An 18881-nucleotide genomic window follows, 5' to 3' on the forward strand; every position below is an offset into this window, starting at 1 on the left:
TCCGGCTCGCGCCGCGGCCGCGGCTGCTGCCGGGGGGCGCGGCGGGCGCAGCAGAGCGGCGGGCGGCGGCGGCGGCGCGAGCGGCTCCCTCCAGTCCCCGCGCGGGCGGCGGCGGCAGCGTCGTCGAGCGGTGCAGACAAAGGAGGGGCGGAGGGAGGAGACGGAGGGTGTGGGAGAGGCGGCTTCACCGGCGCGGGCAGGCGGGCGGCGACGGCCGCGCTCCTCTCACTCCTCAGCAGCGGGGACCGAGAGAGGGAGCTGTGTCTGAGGAGACGCCAAAATCCCCCTTAGCGCTGCCCGCGGGAGGGGGAGGGGGCACAAGATGGCGGCGGCCGGGGGGGCGGGAGTTCAGTTCATGGATCCCGGCGGGCGGCGGAGGGGAGACCGGGCCGGCGGAGGCGGCGGCAGCAACGGGCGGGGGAGGGGGGGCTGATCCCGCGTCTCCCCTCAGCAGACAATACAAGCGCCTCGGAGCGAGTCCCCGAACCTGCCCTAGCCAAAATGGCGGCCGAGAAAGAGCGGAAGTGACGTAAGTATCTCATTAGCATAAGAGGACTCATTGTCCAGCTAACTAAGGGGGGCAGTGGGGGACAGTACCCTTCCCCCCCCATAGACAACTCTTACTCCCACCTGTGTTTGCTCCTAACTTTTTCTGAGGGAGGGTGGCATCAGCACCCCCACCCCCACCTAAGGGACATTATATAATCCCCACTGAGGGGGAGCTCTCGCGAGAACCAAGAGGATTTGCCATTGACCCACTAGGAGGCGCCGCGGATAATGGCCGCAGTGCGCCTCCATGGCCCGTGTGCACGGCGGGCGCCTTCCTCTGGCCACAGCGCCGGCGGCGGAGGCACAAGCAGAGGGCCGCAGCACGCGCTGCACTCAGTCAGGTGGCCGCGCCGGGGATCCTTGCGCGGGCCCAGCTGGGCCTGGACTACATCTGGTGGGAGGGGGCGTGCGCGCAGCCCCGCGGCTCCACGTGCTGGGAAGCCCGCGCTCTCGGGCTGGGCAGCAGCCGGAAGGGCAGACCTGGCCGGTCATGCCCGACACCTCCTGCTTTAAATGAGGTGTGAGGGCCTCGTGCTTCACACACCCACTTGAGATGAGACCCAACCCCATGGATGCTTGACCCCTTGCGGGTGAGGTGCGCTATTCAGTGGACAGGCCTGCGTTTTACAGAAGGCCGGCTGTTGCCCTGGGACTGGACATTCTTCCGAATCAGTGATGGACTCTTCTCTTTGGCCTGAAGAAAACAAGTGGGATCCCTAGCGTTTGAGGCCACTGGGCTGGTGAAGCCCAAGGATGTGAAATGATGTTGCCAGTGGGCCTCCACAAGATCCTTAAAAACCAGACTGTAGTCCCAAGCCTTTTAGTGCTCCCACAATTTGCACAGCATAGGACACAACGTGGGCCTTTGTAAATTTAGGTCAACCCCAACCAACACATTGTGTTCTCAACATTCTTGAATCCACCTTTTATAGTTGAGTGCATATGAGTGTCTATCACTGGCTAGACATACTTAAAAGTAATAAATGTCAATTGTGAAGGATTAACCAAACCTGTTAAGATGTGCTCTGTACATCTTACACTTATCTTTTGCTGTTTCTCTAAATTTCATGTTAAAATAGTTTCAAACCATACGTAACATCCACAAAGAATCTGACTTTACTGAAAACAGAACAAATTGTGGTTACATATAGCTCAATGTCTAAGGCTTCAGTTAGCAGGTTTAACAAGCTGTTTCATCCAACACAGTATTCCGTTAATTTCTGAAATTGTGATAAACTATATCTTTAAAAGCCAAATCAGTATTTCAAGGGAAAACAGCTGAAAAAAGTTGTAAAAAGGAGGAAGGGACCCAAAACATTCAATTTAGAGAAACAAAGATGAAGAAGCTAATTCCATGTTGCAGAAGACAGGCAAGAACTAATATGAAATAAGCAAAATAATTTTAAATTTAGTTTTCCTTAGATATACTTAGATTTCATACAGAGATAATACCAATACAAAGGGAGAACATCTGGATTTCATCCTTGGCCCCATTTACAAAGTAAAAAGGGATGCTGGATTCACATGTAAATGTTTAAAAAGATTTTACAGTGTTTAAGTCACCAGATTTACTACAAAAATCTATCTAAATAGTCCAGATTCTTTTCTAAATAACTTCCAAATGGTGAAAGTTTTCACTGCTCAAATAATTTACTGTAAATAATGATAGTGTTGTAACGATTGTGGGAATAAGAACCAAAAGACTAAACAAAGGCAAAAGGTACCTACCCTAGTGAGGTCTGAGAAGACAGTATTTTATAGTGGGCTCTCTGAGGTGGTTATTTAATCTCTGCTCCACAGAGTTGACAATGAAAATTTAACTTTGGGCTCAGACGAGAAAGAATCTAAACACTCAAAAAAAATTATTTTACATCAGTGGTAATAAATTTTCTAGTTGTTAGTAGTGATGAGAGAAGTCACTTCCCCAAGGAAGAGGGGTCCATGGTGGGCCAGCTGTTCAGCTCTGCATAAAAGGGAAACAGAACAGTAGAGGCCCTTATTGGAATGTGTCCTATGGATTCAACTATGAGAATTGGTAATGTTCAAAACGATACCAAAGGTTTTATACTCTGGTATTCATTTCTGGTAGGATCTGTTAGAAATGCAAATGGAAAAATCAGACTTGAAGTTTCTTCAGCAGCCAAATTAAGCCAGGAAAATGCAGTAGTAGGAATACTGTTCACTGAATCTGCTTATTAAATGACTTAGAGACGCCCCTTCCTTTTACTTGCTAAGGAAAGTCAATTTGATCTTAAGCTTATTTGCTCAAAGTATGCCTTACTCAAAATTTTAAAAGACACTGCGTGATCTAAAAGCTATGCTATACTTGGAAATTAATCTTTTTTGCAATACCCACTTAAGGTGGGTAAATAGAATATTTCTGAGGGCTTTACTGAACATTTCAACTGGCAGAACAGTTTTCTCAACAGAGAGCTACAGGGGATTTAGTCACGTTACTAAAGATGTATGCTTTGTTAAGGGTCCTGAAATAACATGAAAAATATTTTGAGGAAAAAAACATAGTTGTTTAAAAATTACTACAGCTGGGAATTCCCTGGCGGTCCGGTGGTTAGGACTCGGCGCTTTTACTGCCGGGGGCCCCGGTTCAACCCTAGTTGGGGAACTAGGATCCCACAAGCTGCACAGCACAGCCAAAAAAAAAACCAAAAAGGTGGGGGGGGCCAGAGGTGTGTATTTCTTTTTTAGTTCATATAGAAACAGCCATGTATCATATGTGTATTTCATGAATATAATTAGCACTCCTCTTACTTCTGACATGTATTAGGTATGAATCCAGAGCTATGAATACAGTTTTTGTTTGTTTGTTTGGTTTTTTTTGCGGTATGCGGGCCTCTCACTGTTGTGGCCTCTCACTGTTGTGGCCTCTCCCGTTGCGGAGCACAGGCTCCGGACACGCAGGCTCAGCAGCCATGGCTCACGGGCCTAGCCGCTCCGCGGCACGTGGGATCTTCCCGGACCAGGGCACGAACCCGTGTCCCCTAGCATCGACAGGCGGACTCTCAACCACTGCGCCACCAGGGAAGCCCCTGAATACAGTTTTTATAAAGAATATTTCAAAATCTTCCCCATGTAAGAAATCCTGCATTTGCATACGCTAATGAAAGCATTTTTATGCAAAAATTTCATATACATTTATTTATAGGTCTTAGTACAGCAAAATGTAAACGAAAATTGAGAACGCTGCTCATTTTTCTAATTTGACATATAAAATGGAGTTTCCCAGGAAAAAAGATTTGCATGAAATTTACCTTACCTTATGATTTATGTTCTAAGAGTACATTTTATAAAAATCAGCAACCAGGCTTCTTTTATGTTTAAATTGAACATGATTAAGTATAAATGAATAACTTTCTTTTATGTAGTAGCAAAGAGGGTCAATAGTCCTTTCAAGAAAGAGACTATTTCATTTCCTCCCAACTTGGATTCACCATAAACACGATCCACAAATGATATTGGAACCTAGTTAAAAAAATATATGTTAAGTGAGTCTTCAAAAATATTAGAAAGGAAGCATAGCAGGCATACAACAATTACTCATACAACAGAAACAAGATTAGTCCGCTGATAGCAAGTCCTTCAAGGTAAATCCGAATTATGGGATTCTTACAGCAACTGTGTGCACCTCCAAGTCTTCAAAATTAAACATGCATTTTACTCTCTAAAAATAGGTCATCCAGCCAAAGCTACAAGTGTTTTGAAAAGCATTGATCCTGAATATTAAGTTGGTTTACTCAAGCTTCCAAGAAAAATTATATGCCCGAAGTAAAATGGCCTTTCACCTAATTTTTTTCAGTAGTCCATCAAATTTAGCTGTCACTGTTTTAGCACTAAGTTAACAATATTATAACTTCCACAACAGTAGTAACATTCTAGTTAGCTATTTTCTTGCTCTGAATAAAAATATTATTGTTAAACAAGGAGAGTGTTCCCTAAGAACTTACTAGCCGGCTGGAAATATTACAAATCCCCTCTGCTCCCCCAATTCTTGCCCTTTTCATTTACTCATAGGCAACGGGCAAAAGGGATTCACCACTCATTTTTAAGTAGGGTGGCTGATGGCTGAGACAAGGGGAAAAGCAGCAGACTCATCCCATAATGCTGAGTGGTCAGAAGAAAGGGAAAGGAGAAAGAAGATACTGGTAACTTTTATTTATTTAAAAGGGAATGCTGCCTTCTGTTATGCTTTAAATCTTGGTAAGTCAAATATATTAATTTTAAAGAAATGTGAATTTTCACCCTTTTGCATGGACACCTGGAAGCCTTCCACATTTTTTTAGTAGTTTATGAAAATTAACCTTTTTATGATAAAGAGTATAACCCTATTGTTTCTTTATGAGGAGTATAACACTATTTACCATACCTCGCCAACAGTATAATTCAGCTGTCTCGCCCGAACAATCATCTCCATCTGGAAGACGTAGCCCTTAGAAACACATTTTTCTATTAATTTCTGTAAAACTTCTTTTCGGTATAACCTGTAAGAAATTAAAATGTATATGAACACCTGGATAAATATACATGCCTACATGTATCCTGACCTTACAAAAAGTTCACTGGTATTTATAAAACCTTAAACTTTCACCAGCCATTTGTATATAGAAAAGTTCTCACAGTTGATGATTATGATACATTTGTCCTGAACTGGAAAGGCCATAAAAATATTTGGTAAATAATTTGGGCCGATTTTGAAAATGAATTCTTAGTATATTTTAGAGAATTATCTTCCTATCACACTATCAGAAATTATAAAAATATGGTGATAAAGTGAATCATGTGGAGCAGAACCCCCCCATCGTTTGTAGTTTTTATTTTCTTAATTTATTTGTAAAGCTGAAAGGGGAGAAACGGTTTCAAATACTGGAACAACAGAGTTGACAGATGATGAAGCAACAATATAAACTAGGTAACAAGAAATAAGTAGTTAACAGACATTTCCTCATAAATGTCTATGAAGTTCCTATTTCGTGAGATCTAAATAAATTCCTGAGATAAACTAAGTCCCTCTAGGATGAGCTTGGTTAAGCTAGGTTAAGACAGGAAGTAGGGATCACAGGATGAGGCAATCCTGGTGGGAATCAGATATCAGCAACTGAGGTCACAGTTAGACACTTAAACTGGGCGAATGCACACCCTAACTTTAGATGGACTGCAGGCCAAAGGCAGAGCTCATCAGATTTACAAAGAAAGACAGGAGCTGGGAAGTCCTATGGGTGAACTCAGTCACGTTCTTCAGGAGCTCCCTATTTTCAGAGTCACTGAGGTTAAAAAACAAAAAAAACCCTGAGCCTCAGTGAGTAGAAAGGCAGCAATTTCTACCTCTTTCTTCTTGCTGTTTTTGTTTCTGAGAAAGCTAGGTGAGGCAGTAACTTCGTTCTCTTGGCAGTTAAAGCCACCTGGATCTATAATGCCAGAGGGCTTTATACCTGGAACTCACATATTTTCTCAGGCTTCCCTTCAGGCTACCCCACCTTTTGGTTTTCACGCTTTTAGGTGGCTACCAGGCTAAAGCACAGCCCTTAGAGGCACCTGAGCGGGATTAGTGGTGTGCACTCCTTTACCCACACAGTCTCCATCAGAACTCAGAAGAGTAAGTCTGGAATAAATGTGAAGAAAGCAGATTCTGATGGTAGTAATAGTCATTCAATAACAAATGTTTATTGAGGAACCTACTGTGTTTCAGGCACCTTTTCATGTTTTGGGATTTTAGCAGTAGAAACTAAAGATATATGTCAAATGATGTTAAGTAGGGGAGGGAGGTCTGGGATTATGGGAAGAACTATGATAGTGGGATAATGGAATAACGTTTCAGCAGTACCTTTAAAACTAGGATTAGGCTACGAATTCTTTCCCTGTAAGAGTCACTTTATTCCCGTAAGAGTCACTTTGTAAGATTTATTTCTCTTCATTGCCACCCCTGCCTCCTCCACCACAATATCTTTTTTTTTTTAATTACAATCTTTTTTTTTCCTCTGGAAATCAGAGATCTTTATAACACATTATTCATTTGCCTCGAAGTGTAGAACTGAAGAGATGTATTTATGGGGTCCCTATCTTTTATACACCAAATTGTGCTTTCAAAATAATTTACATTTTAATTCTAGAGAGGTTTCATTTTCATTTTCTGACCTCTAATTTGCGATGGCTCCTCTCTTCACTTTTGACTCTGTCTTACTATCTCTGAACTGCTATCCAACAGACTTGCAGCTGCACTAGTGGTACTAGTTAACCTTCAACAACCAGCTCCTAAATTTGTGTGTTTGTGTGTTCTAATGAAGTATGGAAGAATCAACATTATTTAATGGATAAAAGCAAATGCCAAGTAATAGAAAGTATTAACCAATGCATGGGTCTCAGCCTTAAAGCAGATGAACAGAAATTTTATAGTTTCAGAGATAATACACACACCCCCAGAAACAAACAAAAATAAAAAACCCCCAAGGACCTAGCAGGAGGCTTCGCTCCATTTAAACAAGAATTTTTTTTTAATAAAAAACATGGAGAATAAGGAAACTGAAAAAGCTCTATATAAATATTAAAGATTTTAAACTTTTCTGTGGACAATGCTATAAGCTGCAGAAAATTACTGGAAGAGGCACTGTTTTTGAAGCCCATCTCAGTAATATCCTGAATGAGCAGTCCATGGTCACCTCAGGCCCCTCAAGGGCTGAGCAGCGATACTACTGTTAACAAGCACACGAACCTGTCATCCATACTCTTTAAAAAGTACAATATTTTCCCTTAAGATGCTTACGCTTCATTAGCAGCTTCTAACCAACTTCAGTCTGTCTTTTTTAGCGTTCCAGAACAAAAATGGGATAGAAACGAAAAGTATTTCTTTAAGTCATTATAAAGCAAGATATTTAGGCAAGAAATTGTAAATAGTAGAATACACACAATCACAGGTTTTCACTGTACCTGAAACTTCCTGTTAAATCAGACGCTCCTGGTCTCAGCAAGATCTGAGTTATAAAATTGGCCCCACGGCTGCCAAATAAAAGATTTTCTTTATAAAGTACAATTTCTAAACAAAAGAAATACACCCAAGTGTAGAGTGCTAAAAATGCTACACTGACTTCATAAATGCAACACTATTTCACAAAAATGTTAATTCTATGGAACAAACAGAAATCAGTGAAAGGAGATCTGGTAGTTCTCATTTTTCAGAAAATAGGGATTTTTATTCTTGGAATGTGACATGTAGAGGCGACCATAAAACACTCATTCTTCCAAACTCTAGGTGAGAATGGTAATAGATTTTTTAACTCAACTCGCATATTTGCCAACAGTCATGATTTAGAATTACAAACATCTGTCAAGACAGCAAAAGTGATCTATCAGGGATCTGGAGTTTCTTTTTCAGATTCAGATCACCAAGTGATGGCAGTTTCCAACTGGGTAATAGGTCAGTTTGCATTAAAATGGCTTTTTAAAAAATTTTTTTAAAAAGGTGTGCAGGTGGGAGAAGGTTTTGGTTTTTGGCAATCTCTGGAAATTGACCAAAAGTTCCATTCTGAGACTTTCTTAGTCTGCTTGGGCTTCTATAACAAAATACCGTAGACTGGGTGGCTTAAACAACAGATATTCAATTCTCACAGTTCTGGAGGCTGAAAAGTGCAAGATCAAGGTGCTGTAGACTTGGTTCCTGGTGAGGATCCTGTTCCTAGCCTACACATGGTACCTTCTTGCTGTGTGCTCAAGTGGAGGGGGGCAGAGGGGCTGAGGGTGGGGGTAGGAGGAGAAAGGCCAAGCTTTCTTGGTTTCTTCTTGAAAGGGCACTAATCCCACCAAAAGTGCCCCACACTCAGGACCTCATCTAAACCTAATTACCTCCTCAAAACCCCACTTCCAAATACCAACATTCCCTGCATAAGGTACTTTAACACATGAATTCTAGCAGAAACATTCAGTCCATAACAATGACTTTAGGATCTGTGCTTCAAACACAACTAGGTATCAATCAACTATAATCTATTACTGACTAATAGCTATTATTAACATTTCAAAAAGATGTGAAGTACACTTGGAAAAAATGACTTTGGTACTGCAGCTATATTTTAGTGGGCTCAGATTATTTTAGAGTGTTCAGATTCAGAAAAAAGGTGTTTTTTTTTTTTTGGCGGGGGTGTGGAGGGCAGCAGGGGAAGCAGCCTGGAGAAAACAGTTTCTCTGCAAAGCCAGGGTAACCATCAAGGGAATCCTTAGGAGTGTTTCTTTCTTTCTTCCTTCCTTCTCCTTCCCCCCTTCCTTCCTTCTTCTCCTTCCCCTCCCTCCCTTCCTCCCCCGACCCCCTCGTGCTCCACAGCACGTGGGATCTTAGTTCCCAGACCAGGGATTAAACCCAAGCCCCCTGCATTGGAAGTGCGGAGTCTTGACCACTAGACTGCCAGGGAAGTCCCAGGAGTGTCTATTTCATATAAATAACATGGTTAGGGATATAGTTGGCATAATGGCTAACAGAAACATTTTCCTTCAAATAGCTACAAAAAAATTCCAGGACATGGTTTACCCACCAAAATGGGTGTAATCAAAGGAATGTGAGTGTATATGTATTTATGTGTATGTGTGCGTGTCTGTATGTATATATTTGTACATCTATTTAAGATAATGCATTTTAAAATTGGGGTCTTTTAATTAAAATGCAGCAAGAGTCAGACAGACTTGGGTTCAATTCTGGTTCTGGACCATACAAATGAGACCTTGAGCAAGTGATACAGACTCTTTCTCAGGAGTTTATACTATAAAGTCAGTGCAGACATTAACAACTAATGACAGATACAACTCAATACAACTAAATGATCCAACTAAACGTTGTAAATTGTCTCTGACTGGGACTCCCTGATTTTAAATAGTAGCTTTAATGAACAATTCAGAGAGGCCTGAGAGATCACTGATTTGTTGCTCTCAACCTTGGCTGCACAACAGAATCATCTGGGAGCCTGTGAAAAATACTGATGCTCTTGCACCACCTCTGGAGATTCACTCAAATGGTCTGCAGTATGTGTGTGCACAAGAAAGGGAGGACAAACAGGGAGCAGTTGTGTATAATTTTCCCCCTACATGACTTCAGTGCTCAGGAGGATTGAAAACCACTGAGTCATCCGACCCCTTCATTTCACTGAAGACTGAGGCTCTTACATGTTTGAAATACTTGCCCAAGGTTTAACAGTTAAGAGGCAAAAGTGACATTAACCTAACAGAACCTTCAATAGGAATGAAGTGGGTGATAAAAAATACTATCAGTAAGAATTTATATAAAGTTATGTTGTTACACAAAAAGCAATAAGCTATATAGATCCTTTAGAGATAGAAACACATCTTCCCAACAACCTAGGTGCCATAGATTAAATATGGTCAAATATTCTTTGTGGGTCTTCCCATCAAGAGGTGGATTCTATTTCCCCACCCCTTGATTATGGGCTTGCTTTGACCAAAAATTAATTTGGTGTTAGCCCCAGAGCTTAGGACTCAAGAGTCCTTGCAGCTGCAGCCTTGGTACTTTTGGGTGCTGCCCTTAGGATGCCATGTAAAGAAGCTGATCTAGCTTCCCAGGTAAGCGGCCACATGCAGGAGAACTGAGATGGCCCAGCCAACAACCAGTACCAACTGCCAAACATATGAATAAGGCCATCTTGGAGCCTCCAGCTGAAGGAAACTGCATGAGTGAGCCCAGGTGAAGTCAGCAGAGGAACCAGTAGCCAAACCACAGAATTGTGAGAAACAATAAATTGTTGCTGTAAGTCACTCAGTTTTGGGATGGTTTGTTACACTGTAATAGAAAACTGAAACAGTTTGTTTTATTTCCATCTTATCATGAGGAAAGTAAGCCTAGAAAAGGTAAAATATGCAAGGGGACACAAGTAATTAAAAGACACAATCAGGACTTTAACCCAGGTCTGCCTCCAAAGCCTCACTACTTTATGCTGCTTAGTAAAAGCTGAAATCATGAAGTGTCTTAAATTATTGAAAAATATATATGGAAAAAATTACATATTTAGTCCAAAAATATAGATGAATAGTTCACTTAAATCAAAGCTGAAGGTCCAGCAGAACAATCTGTGCTGAATTAGACCATTTCTACGGAAGGTTCAAAGGTTTATGCAAATTTTTCCCAAGTGAAAACCATCCAAAATACAATACTCTAACACAGGAAAAACTGTGGGTAAGAAGCTATCTGGGAATACTTTCTGGAAGTTACAATCTGATCCCACAAACTCCAAGGCAGCATGGTAATTTAATCCAAATACCTGTTAAAAACGTATTTCTAGTAGTTACACTAAAAAAAAATTAGAGAAATCATGAGCACATACATATATACCTGATTATTTTCCTTTTCAAATCCCAGCCATATACACCTCCATTTCCTTTGTAGCGAGTTCCAGAGACAATGTCAAAATTACCCTCCTTTTGCTTCCTGCAGAAAAAAATAAATTAGCTGGCAATTAGAAAAAGCTGTTGAGCTTTCAACAGAATTGCTAAAGCAAAGCTTATGAGTATTTTTAATTCTAACAGATATCACCAGAAATTACTTTCCAAAAAGGCTGTAGTAACTCATACTTCCTCCAGCAATATCCATGTTCATCTTCTATCATCTTATTGGTGCTGGATGTATTGTTCTATATGTCTTTAATTTTGAAAAACTAATAGTAACACACGGTTATTTTAATTGCATTTCCCTGACTACATCCCAGGGTGAATATCTTCTCTTAGGTTTATTAGCCATTTGGACTTCTTCTACACATGGCCTGCTTGTATCTTTCACCCATTTTCTACTCCACTGGTTCTACTGCCTTATCAGGTCAAAGGAGCTTTTGTGTATTGGTGATCTAAGCAGAGAAGGTATTTCTGAGGTGACTTTTATGCAGAGATCAAACAAGGAGTAGTTGGCCATTAAGGAGCAGTGAAAGAGCACTTCAGGCAAGGGGGAGGGGCATAAGATGAGTTCAGAATGCAAGGCAGGGGCCACATCACGAGTGGTTTGAGGGGCAAGTAAAGGAGTGTGGATTTTTCCCCATGTGTTCACAGGAACTCCTGGAAGTGTTCTAAATAGGTGAGTGACCTGATCTGATTCTGTTTTTGTGTATTTAGCTTACATTCAGAACAGCTTCCAAATTCTTATTCTGAGAGGTGTCATGGTCTCTTGGGTTTTCTAAAAATATAGTTACATTACCTGCAAATAAATGTAATTTTGTATCCTTTACCAATATATACTAAACTCTTATGTTACAACATTACTTAAAATCTCCATGTTTAATGATAGGTGATATGCCTATAATCATTGATGAGTTTATTGGAAATGACTCAACATTTTACCATTTAATAAGACCTTTGTGGGGAAATTCCTTGGTGGTCCAGTGCTTAGGACTCTGCTGAGGGCCTGGACTAAAACCCTGGCCGGGAAACTAAGATCCTGCAAGCCACGCAGTGTGGCCAAAAAAAACCAAAAACAAAAACAAAAAGTAAGACCTTTGTGTTAGGACCAGGTTGTCTTCAGTATGTTTTCCTTCAGTATGGTTTCCTTCTATTTCTACATTAAAAGTTTAATTAGCAATGGCTAGTGAATTTTACCAAATACGCTTTACCATCTATAGACTTAATCACGCTTCTTTTCTTTTCTTTTTAAAAAATATTTATTTATTTATTTGGCTGTGCCAGGTCCTAGTTGCAGCACACAGGCTCCTTAGTTGCGGCCAGCAGGCTCCTTAGTTGTGGCATGCAAACGCTAAGTTGCAGCATGCATGTGGGATCTAGTTCCCTGACCAGGGATCCAACCTGGGCCCCCTGTATTGGGAGTGTGGGGTCTTAGCCACTGGACCACCAGGGAAGTCCCCAGTCATGCTGCTTTCTTTGTTAATGTGATAAATGAATTTTTTTGACCGATTCCTGATTTTGGCATTCCTGGAATAAACCCCAGGTATTCACAGTGTTCTACTCTTACGATGCAGGGCTTAATTCCATTTAACAGGGAAGCTGCTTTTCATATTTTTCTGTAGTCTGTAAGAATTAGGTAACAAAGGAATTATCTGTTGATTACTCCTCTCAGGGCTCCTAAAAGATATCATTTAGTCACATAACTAAATATTTACATGACTCAAAGCTATACCTTGGTTTCATTTTTGATAGCAAACTTAAAATAGCATGAGTATTTTTAATGAATGAAAAATGAAAATAAGTACAAAATCAATATAAGGTGAATGATTTGAATAATTCTTTCAAATATTAGAAATACCTACCTAATGAATTCAGGAATAAATTTTGGCTGAAATTTAGAAAGAATAAAGAGTAGGTCAGTAAAACAGGCTAAGACTATCATAAATAGCCTCTAAAGAAATATACCACTCACATGGTGTGAGAGATCAGCATCCATGATGACTACGTAGTTTCCTGTGGCATGTTTCACCCCATGAATATATGCAGTTCCTAAAAATGAAAATATTTATATCCATTAAAGGAAATCACCAGAAATGCTCAGGTATATATCTGAACAGGGAAGAAATTGCTAAGCACCTCTGAAAAGCATACATTAGTCCTCTAACATCCTATTTGTTATTCTCCATCAAAAACATCTTTCGGGCTTCCCTGGTGGTGCAGTGGTTGAGAATCTGCCTGCTAATGCAGGGGACACGGGTTCGAGCCCTGGTCTGGGAAGATCCCACATGCCGCGGAGCAACTAAGCCCGTGAGCCACAACTACTGAGACTGTGTGTCTAGAGCCTGTGCTCCGCAACAAGAGAGGCCGCGATAGTGAAAGGCCCGCGCACCGCGATGAAGAGCGGCCCCCGCTTGCCACAACTAGAGAAAGCCCTCGCACATAAATGAAGACCCAACACAACCAAAAATAAATAAATAAATAAATAAAAGGGCCAAGCATTTGAAGCCCTTAAAAAAAACAAAACTCTCAATTTCATTCTTTCGTCTCCAATTTCACTTTAGTCTCGGGCACCATCTTCTGATGCGTGGATCCCTACCTAACCAGTCTCTCTGCTTCTGCTCAGCCTATCACCCCTGTCCCACAAAAGCTACGCAGTGAGTGTATTCTACACTGGAAGCCTGGTACACTAGAGCCCTGTATCTGGGGCCAAAGGTGCAACTAGCAATTACTTAGCCACCCTCATGCTTAAATATTCCTCGGGGACTTGGCAGGTAAGGGTGACTGGTCAGGAACAGGATGTGGGAATTCCTGCATTCTCTAGCCCCAAATCACTACAGTATCTTATTAGAAAGGCAGAACTCTTCTGACTTCTTTTGTTAAGAAGTGATTATCCAGGGACTTCCCTGGTGGCACAGTGGTTAAGACTCCACGCTCCCAACACATGGGGCCCAGGTACGATTCCTGGTCAGGGAACTAGATACCACACGCATGCCGCAACGAAGGAGCCTGCAAACCGCAACTAAGGAGCTGGTGAGCCACAACTAAGGAGCCCACCTGCTGCAACTAAGAGCCAACCAGATTAATTAATTAATTAATTTTTAAAAAACATGACTACCCACAGCTTTTTGGATTTCCACTGACGGGTTAGTAATTCTTGGTGGCTTTCATGGCAGTTTCAAAATTATTTCAATCCCAAAGAACCTTCTGGATTCAGATATTCAGAACATTTGATCATGCCATGAAACTGAGGGTCTTCAGGACAGCAGATACGCTATTTTCAAGAACTGTGCTTCCTCCATGCTCCCCCAATTTTTCAGTAAAATTATACCACTTTTCAACATAAAGCAGCTGTGACCAACAATAGAAATAAAGGCATTCAAGATTTTCATCTTAGAATGACTGACCTCATCTGAGCTTTTCTATAACCCCTTACATTTTAAAGCTGGAAAAGCTTCCTTTTAAAAAAATAAACACCTTTTAAAAACTTGTAACTTCAAGAACTGTTCAAAAGACTTACAGCTAAGGCAGTGTGCTGGTCTAAATGTTTGCCCTTAGATCCCTTCTCTGTTCTTCGCAGGGGACTATATTTGTTTTCTTGTCAACTAGTTTCCAAGCAGCTTTGGGAGGCACAGGAAGAAGGAAGATCTCAAGGAGAAGGGGAAAAGTCCAAGTGTCCTCCCCTTTACTCTGCCTCCCAGCATGGACCAGATTCCATCCATGGCTCCCACTTCTGCCAAGCATCCCTGACTCCACCATTCTAGCTCCTCTGGGCAGCCCGGGTTCCCCGCTCTAAAAACACCATCTCCTCCATTGTTGCTCCAGCCCAGGAGCGGTAGTGAGCTCCAGCTGCTACTAATCTCTGAGTAGCCCCACTGTTCCATTTGGCTTCTCAGCAATTCCTTCACCTGTGTAACCAGATTCTCTGTATTAAATTCCCTATATTGAAAGAATTACAGTGGTTTCTGTTTTCCTAAGTGGGCTTTGCCTCATACAGGCAATTCAAGTTAAACCATCTGAATATCATTAAGATCATTAAAAACCATCACAGGAGGTGACTGTATTTTGGCCCTGTTCCAAACTGGGGAAATACACACTGGATAATCTTACCAAGGCAAGGAGCAGGCATGAGGGGTGAGAGGTTCTACTTACCTAGTCCCAACTTTTGCTCCCGTGGTCTTAGAAGCTGTAAGAATAAGAAATGGCATTTTAACACAAATAATCGAAAATCTGACTAATAAAAACTCTTTTTTAATAAGTGCTCACTCATTTTAACAGAAATACAGCTGCATTTATTAGACCTTAAAGCAGAATATGCTTAACATTTTTTGCCAAAGTAAAAAAAGCATTTAGTAACAAATCAAATAATTTAATAGCTTTCAAGGAAAAGTAACATTCTTTCACCCAAACCCCACAGACCAAATCTTAAACTCCGCCCCCTGCCGCACCCCAGAGCTATCCACCAAAAAAACATTTTTTTATGTCTATTACTTGATTTATCATTTTAAGCAATATCTATTGATTCCTTCCTAGGAAAACTGAGTATTTAACTCACTTATTCTATACCTTTTTGGAATATTTGATAGCCATGCTTGTTTTCTCAATTCCCTTTGTGATTTTAAATGTTGATACTCCATCCACTTATCCTGACTCTATGCTTGGATGACCTCATCTTATTCTCTATTGGTCCAATGACATGATTTCACGTTATATTCCTAAGATTAAATTCTTTCTCCTTACAGTTTGTCAATTAGTCTTTCTACACTTCTTGCTTCATATATAAACACTGACTTAGTTGTTATTTCCCTTTTTCTCTAAATTTCTGGAAAAGTAGAATGCCAAGGTTTTAGTGCTAAGTTTCTGAGGTAGGGGGCTCAAGTAGACTAACTACTGAGCATTTCTTATCCTCCTCCCTCCCCCGCCCCCCGGCACTTGCCAGTGGGTAAGCAGGTTGCCTCAGACTGCAATCTCCAAAGTATTTGCAGTTTAATTTAAACAGGATAGATTTTCTCTTTTTTTTAAAAACTACACGCAAGCTGCTATAGGTCTAGGGGAGGAACAAAGATGATAAAATACATTCCTACCCCATGAGTTTTTATATAGAGGAGAACTAGACATTCAATCAATCATCTATAATAATTACTATTCACTGAACAAAATCAAACCAGACATGTCAGGTTTTATTTGATTTTGTGCTTGACTGTTACTGACAAAATACTGACCTCATCTGGTATTTGCCCTGAAAAAGCAAATCCTTTAAAGTTCATCTTAGATTTTCTATAACCGTATGTTTTAGCTAAAAATCTTTTTTTCAAACAAAGGATAATTTTGTTATTTATAATTTTCAGAACGTTCAAAAGTTTATATAAAATAGAAACCACGTTACATAGATAGGGTACCATGGAGCAGTTAAAAGAATGAGGTAATCTGGTGACAAAAGACGACCAAGGTATAATTAAAGAGTAACAGAGGGCTTCCCTGGTGGCGCAGTGGTTGAGAGTCCGCCTGCCGATGCAGGTGACATGGGTTCGTGCCTCGGTCCGGGAAGATCCCACATGCCGCGGAGCAGCTAGGCCCATGAGCCATGGCCACTGAGCCTGCGCGTCTGGAGCCTGTGCTCCGCAACGGGAGAGGCCACAACAGTGAGAGGCCCGCGTACCGCAAAAAAAAAAACAAAAACAAAAGAGTAACAGAATGACACAGGAAGACTGCATTTCTGTTCAAAAACAAAAACACACATGTAAAACCACATTACCTGGTTCTATAGATGTAGACACACACACACGTGCACAAAAAGGTCTGGGGTAACATATACCAAAATGTGGACCGGGGTTCTCCCCCTGGAGAAGGGACTGGGATGCAGATCAAGAAATGCTCATCAGAGGCCTATTCAGTTTTACTGGTAATATTTACATTTGACAAGAATATACTTGTTGGGCTTCCCTGGTGGCACAGTGGTTGAGGGTCCGCCTGCCGATGTGGGGGACGCGGGTTTGTGCCCCAGTCCGGGAGGATCCCACGTGCCACAGAGCAGCTGGGCCCGTGAGCCATGGCCGCTGAGCCTGTGCGTCCAGAGCCTGTGCTCCGCAACGGGAGAGGCCACAACAGTGAGAGGCCCACGTACCACAAAAAAAAAAAAAAAAAAAAGAATATACTTGTTTACTTCTTATGTAATAAAAAGTTCAAATTGTTTCATCTCCTGTGCTTTACTTTCAGACTGCTAATTCCACCCCTCTCCTTTTTTTCCCTCCTCACATCAGTATGATTGCTTTTTCTTACACGAGGCAGGATGGCTTAGTAGATGACTATGGAACCCCCCTGCTAATTTGCTGTGTGACCCCGGGGCAGTAATGGGCACACAGAGCTCACCTCACTCAGCCGTCATCAGAAGAAGCTGTGAATTCACAGGAAGTGTGTGTAAGGGTACAGGGCACATACCCTGAAGAATGCTTACCACAACTGCTTAGAAAATACCATACGACACTATGATTTGTTTGACAAAAAAACTTACTTTGTAAAAATCTTTATCGTAGAAAATCTTGGTGACGCTTCAGAAAACGATATCAATTTCCACTAGGATCAACACCATTTGAGTGGATCTGTTTTACTGTACTCTCGAAAACGGGTTGGGAGAAAGAATAAAAATAAATCTGCAGCTAAGAAAAGGCTAATCGTACTCTATTTTGCAATTCTTATCAGTGAGGCTCATATTTTTTTCACTTTTGACCATCTGTAGTTCTTTTTTTTTTGCATCGGCAGGCGGACTCTCAACCACTGCACCACCAGGGAAGCCCTGTAGTTCTTGTTTTCATGAATATTTATTTCTGTACATTTGATTAGGATACTGATCTCTTTGTCAGAGAAAATATGTTGGTATTTGGGGATGAACCAAATATTTTTAAGTAGTCAAATCTCTCAATCCTATAGTTATGCTTGACATTTAAAAAGTAATGAATGTGTGTTACACTTCATTATCAAAACAATTTTTAAAAATACTAAACTATAAATAATGACAAAATATAGATGAGTCTATCTGATCTCAAGTTGGGGGATGAAACAAGCCATGTACATCAAACATAATAGAAGCCCTCCAAATCTCATATCTCCCTGCCCTGTGATCACTGTTAACAGTTCAGAATATGTGCCTCCAATTCTTCTATGGTCCCACTCCTGCCATTTATTAATTACCTATGTACCCTTGGAAAGTCACTTAACCTCTAGTCTGTTTCCTCACCTCAAGAGTTAAATTTTTTTTTCTTTAGCTTTTTTTCTAAAATATTCATTTCAGCCAGTTTGAAAGGCTAACAAAGCATCTGTGAATATTTTATCTGAGGTATTGTAAAGTGGTTCCTAATTTTTCCCCCAACTAAATATATATATGTCACCTAAAAAGCAAGCAAGTGCCCTCCCTGGCATAGCTTGTTATTGGCGCGTGCGCACGCGCACACACGTAATGTTCTAGTTTAAATGACCTAAAAGTGATAAAATAATGAATGAATAGGGAATTTCCCTGGTACCACACGGAAATCATGATAGTAAATGATATTTTTTCCTCATTTTAAATTTTGTTGGATTGATGGGAAAAGTGGAACCCTTTGAAGACCATGTTGTTTTAGAATTTGAGATCAATTCATCAGGCATTCCTTAAGATCAATCAATCACACCTCAAGGCTGAGGTTCTTTGACAAAAGTATTCAAAACACTGTTAGGTTGATGTTCCCAGATTAAATGGAAGTGCATAATGAAAGTATTCTATACATTATGTGAATCAGTAGCCCTGGCCCAGAACTTAATAAAAACTGAGGAACTGTTGGCCAAAAATATGAACCTAGCATTACCGGAAGTCACTGCTAGAAGGATGAAAATCTCAGTTTTTATCTCCTCTGTACACTTGTACATCTGCAGACATTCAGAGAGGACTGAGGTGTGCTAGTTCTGTGAATTGC

The 18881-nt window shown here is 41.0% G+C and overlaps 1 protein-coding gene across 1 annotated transcript in view; it reads right to left on the reverse strand.

Moving 5' to 3' along the window:
- Window positions 1–1647: 1647 nt before the first annotated feature.
- The window catches only part of DPM1 (dolichyl-phosphate mannosyltransferase subunit 1, catalytic), a 22230-nt gene continuing 4996 nt past the window's right edge, over window positions 1648–18881 (reverse strand). Inside the window, exons 3-9 of the mRNA XM_004322798.4 lie at window positions 15088–15121; window positions 12911–12987; window positions 12801–12826; window positions 10886–10981; window positions 7486–7554; window positions 4931–5045; window positions 1648–4029 (exon numbers count right to left, since the gene is read on the reverse strand). Of these exons, the coding sequence (XP_004322846.2) occupies window positions 3925–4029; window positions 4931–5045; window positions 7486–7554; window positions 10886–10981; window positions 12801–12826; window positions 12911–12987; window positions 15088–15121 (522 nt within the window). The 3' untranslated portion in view covers window positions 1648–3924. The remainder of the gene's footprint in view (window positions 4030–4930; window positions 5046–7485; window positions 7555–10885; window positions 10982–12800; window positions 12827–12910; window positions 12988–15087; window positions 15122–18881) is intronic.

This window comes from Tursiops truncatus, chromosome 15 (genome assembly GCF_011762595.2).
Source record: "Tursiops truncatus isolate mTurTru1 chromosome 15, mTurTru1.mat.Y, whole genome shotgun sequence".
NCBI lineage: Eukaryota > Metazoa > Chordata > Mammalia > Artiodactyla > Delphinidae > Tursiops > Tursiops truncatus.